Source organism: Dermacentor variabilis, chromosome 11, assembly GCF_050947875.1.
Source record: "Dermacentor variabilis isolate Ectoservices chromosome 11, ASM5094787v1, whole genome shotgun sequence".
In the NCBI taxonomy this organism is placed as follows: domain Eukaryota; kingdom Metazoa; phylum Arthropoda; class Arachnida; order Ixodida; family Ixodidae; genus Dermacentor; species Dermacentor variabilis.
Genome location: NC_134578.1, coordinates 121,272,394 through 121,273,721, shown reverse-complemented (window position 1 = coordinate 121,273,721; position 1,328 = coordinate 121,272,394). Strand labels below are relative to the sequence as shown.

Genomic DNA, 1,328 nt, shown 5'->3' with positions numbered 1-1,328 from the left:
CTTCCCCCGAAACCTAGCGGCAAATTTTGTCCACGTCCACAGCGGTTGAAAAACCTTTTTTAACAACCAATGAGAGTTTAAACCACGCAAATGTGCCTCCATTTCAAGGATTTCAAGTAGGAACGCATGATACATTTCATTACAATACAAATAAAAAAAAGAGAGAAAAGAACATAATATTCAGTGGATAGTTCTTTCATATCCTCTGTGATATAGAAGAGCACTTATTGTCATATGTGCAGAAGTGGGAAACAGCCCTGGACAACTGAAGATGAAATGGCGCCGGAGATGTTCAGCGGCGCTTTTCTGCGGATGCGAGCAGATATATAAGAAATATGATGAAGCGAGTGGCAGCAGATGTCTTCGCAGGCAAGACAAAAGATCTGTTAACCGCGATACTACACACAAGAACAGAGAAAGAGCGCACTTACGCAAGAACTTCGTCCACGGCGACCGCAGGAGCGTTCAACAAAACCACAAGCAAGAGTCTTTAGCCATGCTACGCCGCGGGCCACCAGGAAGCGAGTTCCCACAGAACTTCCTGTTCGTCGTCAACGCCGCAGGATTCCGTCTTCGGTGACACACAGTGGTCTTGGAAACTACCCGCCCGCTGAACGTGGGAAACAGGCGTCCCGCACTCATTGCTGCTGCTGCCGCCGGGAGACGACGCTGACTCCGCAGTCAGGGGTGGCGAAGAGCTCAGGTATCCGCCCTCAGGAACCCTGTTTTCCTTCGGAGCACTGTACTGATCTTCGGGAAGTGATCCCGACTGGCGTCTTGTCAGTTCCAGCAGCTGCTGCAGTTCCCGGATGTACTCGACGGCCGACCGGAGCGTTTCCACTTTGCTCAGTTTCTTCTGGCCCGTCTGGGGCACGTGCTGGCGGAGCGCGTTGAACCCGCTGTTCACCAGTCGCACCCTGTTTCGCTCGCGTTCGTTCCGGCGGGCCACGGCCGCGGTGTACGGAGCCGCGGTGGCTGCTACGCAAGAAGTCACGTCCGTGGGCCTCGGGCTCGCCGGCGGGCACTGGCGCGAGTGGTGGTGGCTCTCCGCGTGGTGAACGACCGCGTGATGGTGATGGTGGGTGTGCTGAAAGAGCGCGATACGGTCGGGCTTCATGACACCTCTCCGCGAAGGCAGTTGCGCGCGTACTGAGCACCGGGAGCGGACCACGCGGCCCGCAACAACTTGCTCGCACGGGGGACGGACGGGAGAGAGTGGTGGTTGTTACGCGGGCGAGGGAGTCACGAGCCCGGCAGCGGCGGCTGGTTCGCTATTTTCTTTTTTTTTTTTTGCCACTTCTCTTTGCTCTTCTTTTCGTCGCCATTAG

General features: G+C 55.6%; 1 protein-coding gene across 1 annotated transcript; it reads right to left on the bottom strand.

The window, feature by feature from the left end:
• Nucleotides 1-465: 465 nt before the first annotated feature.
• Nucleotides 466-1,117, bottom strand: LOC142563481 (achaete-scute homolog 2-like). The gene has a single exon (XM_075674034.1). The coding sequence runs from the start codon at nt 1,115-1,117 to the stop codon at nt 500-502; it is 618 nt and encodes a 205-aa protein (XP_075530149.1). The 3' UTR covers nt 466-499.
• Nucleotides 1,118-1,328: the final 211 nt, after the last annotated feature.

Coding starts and splice junctions, on each gene's coding strand:
- LOC142563481 (XM_075674034.1), bottom strand. CDS start 1,117: ATGAAGCCCGACCGTATCGCGCTCTTTCAGCACACCCACCATCACCAT.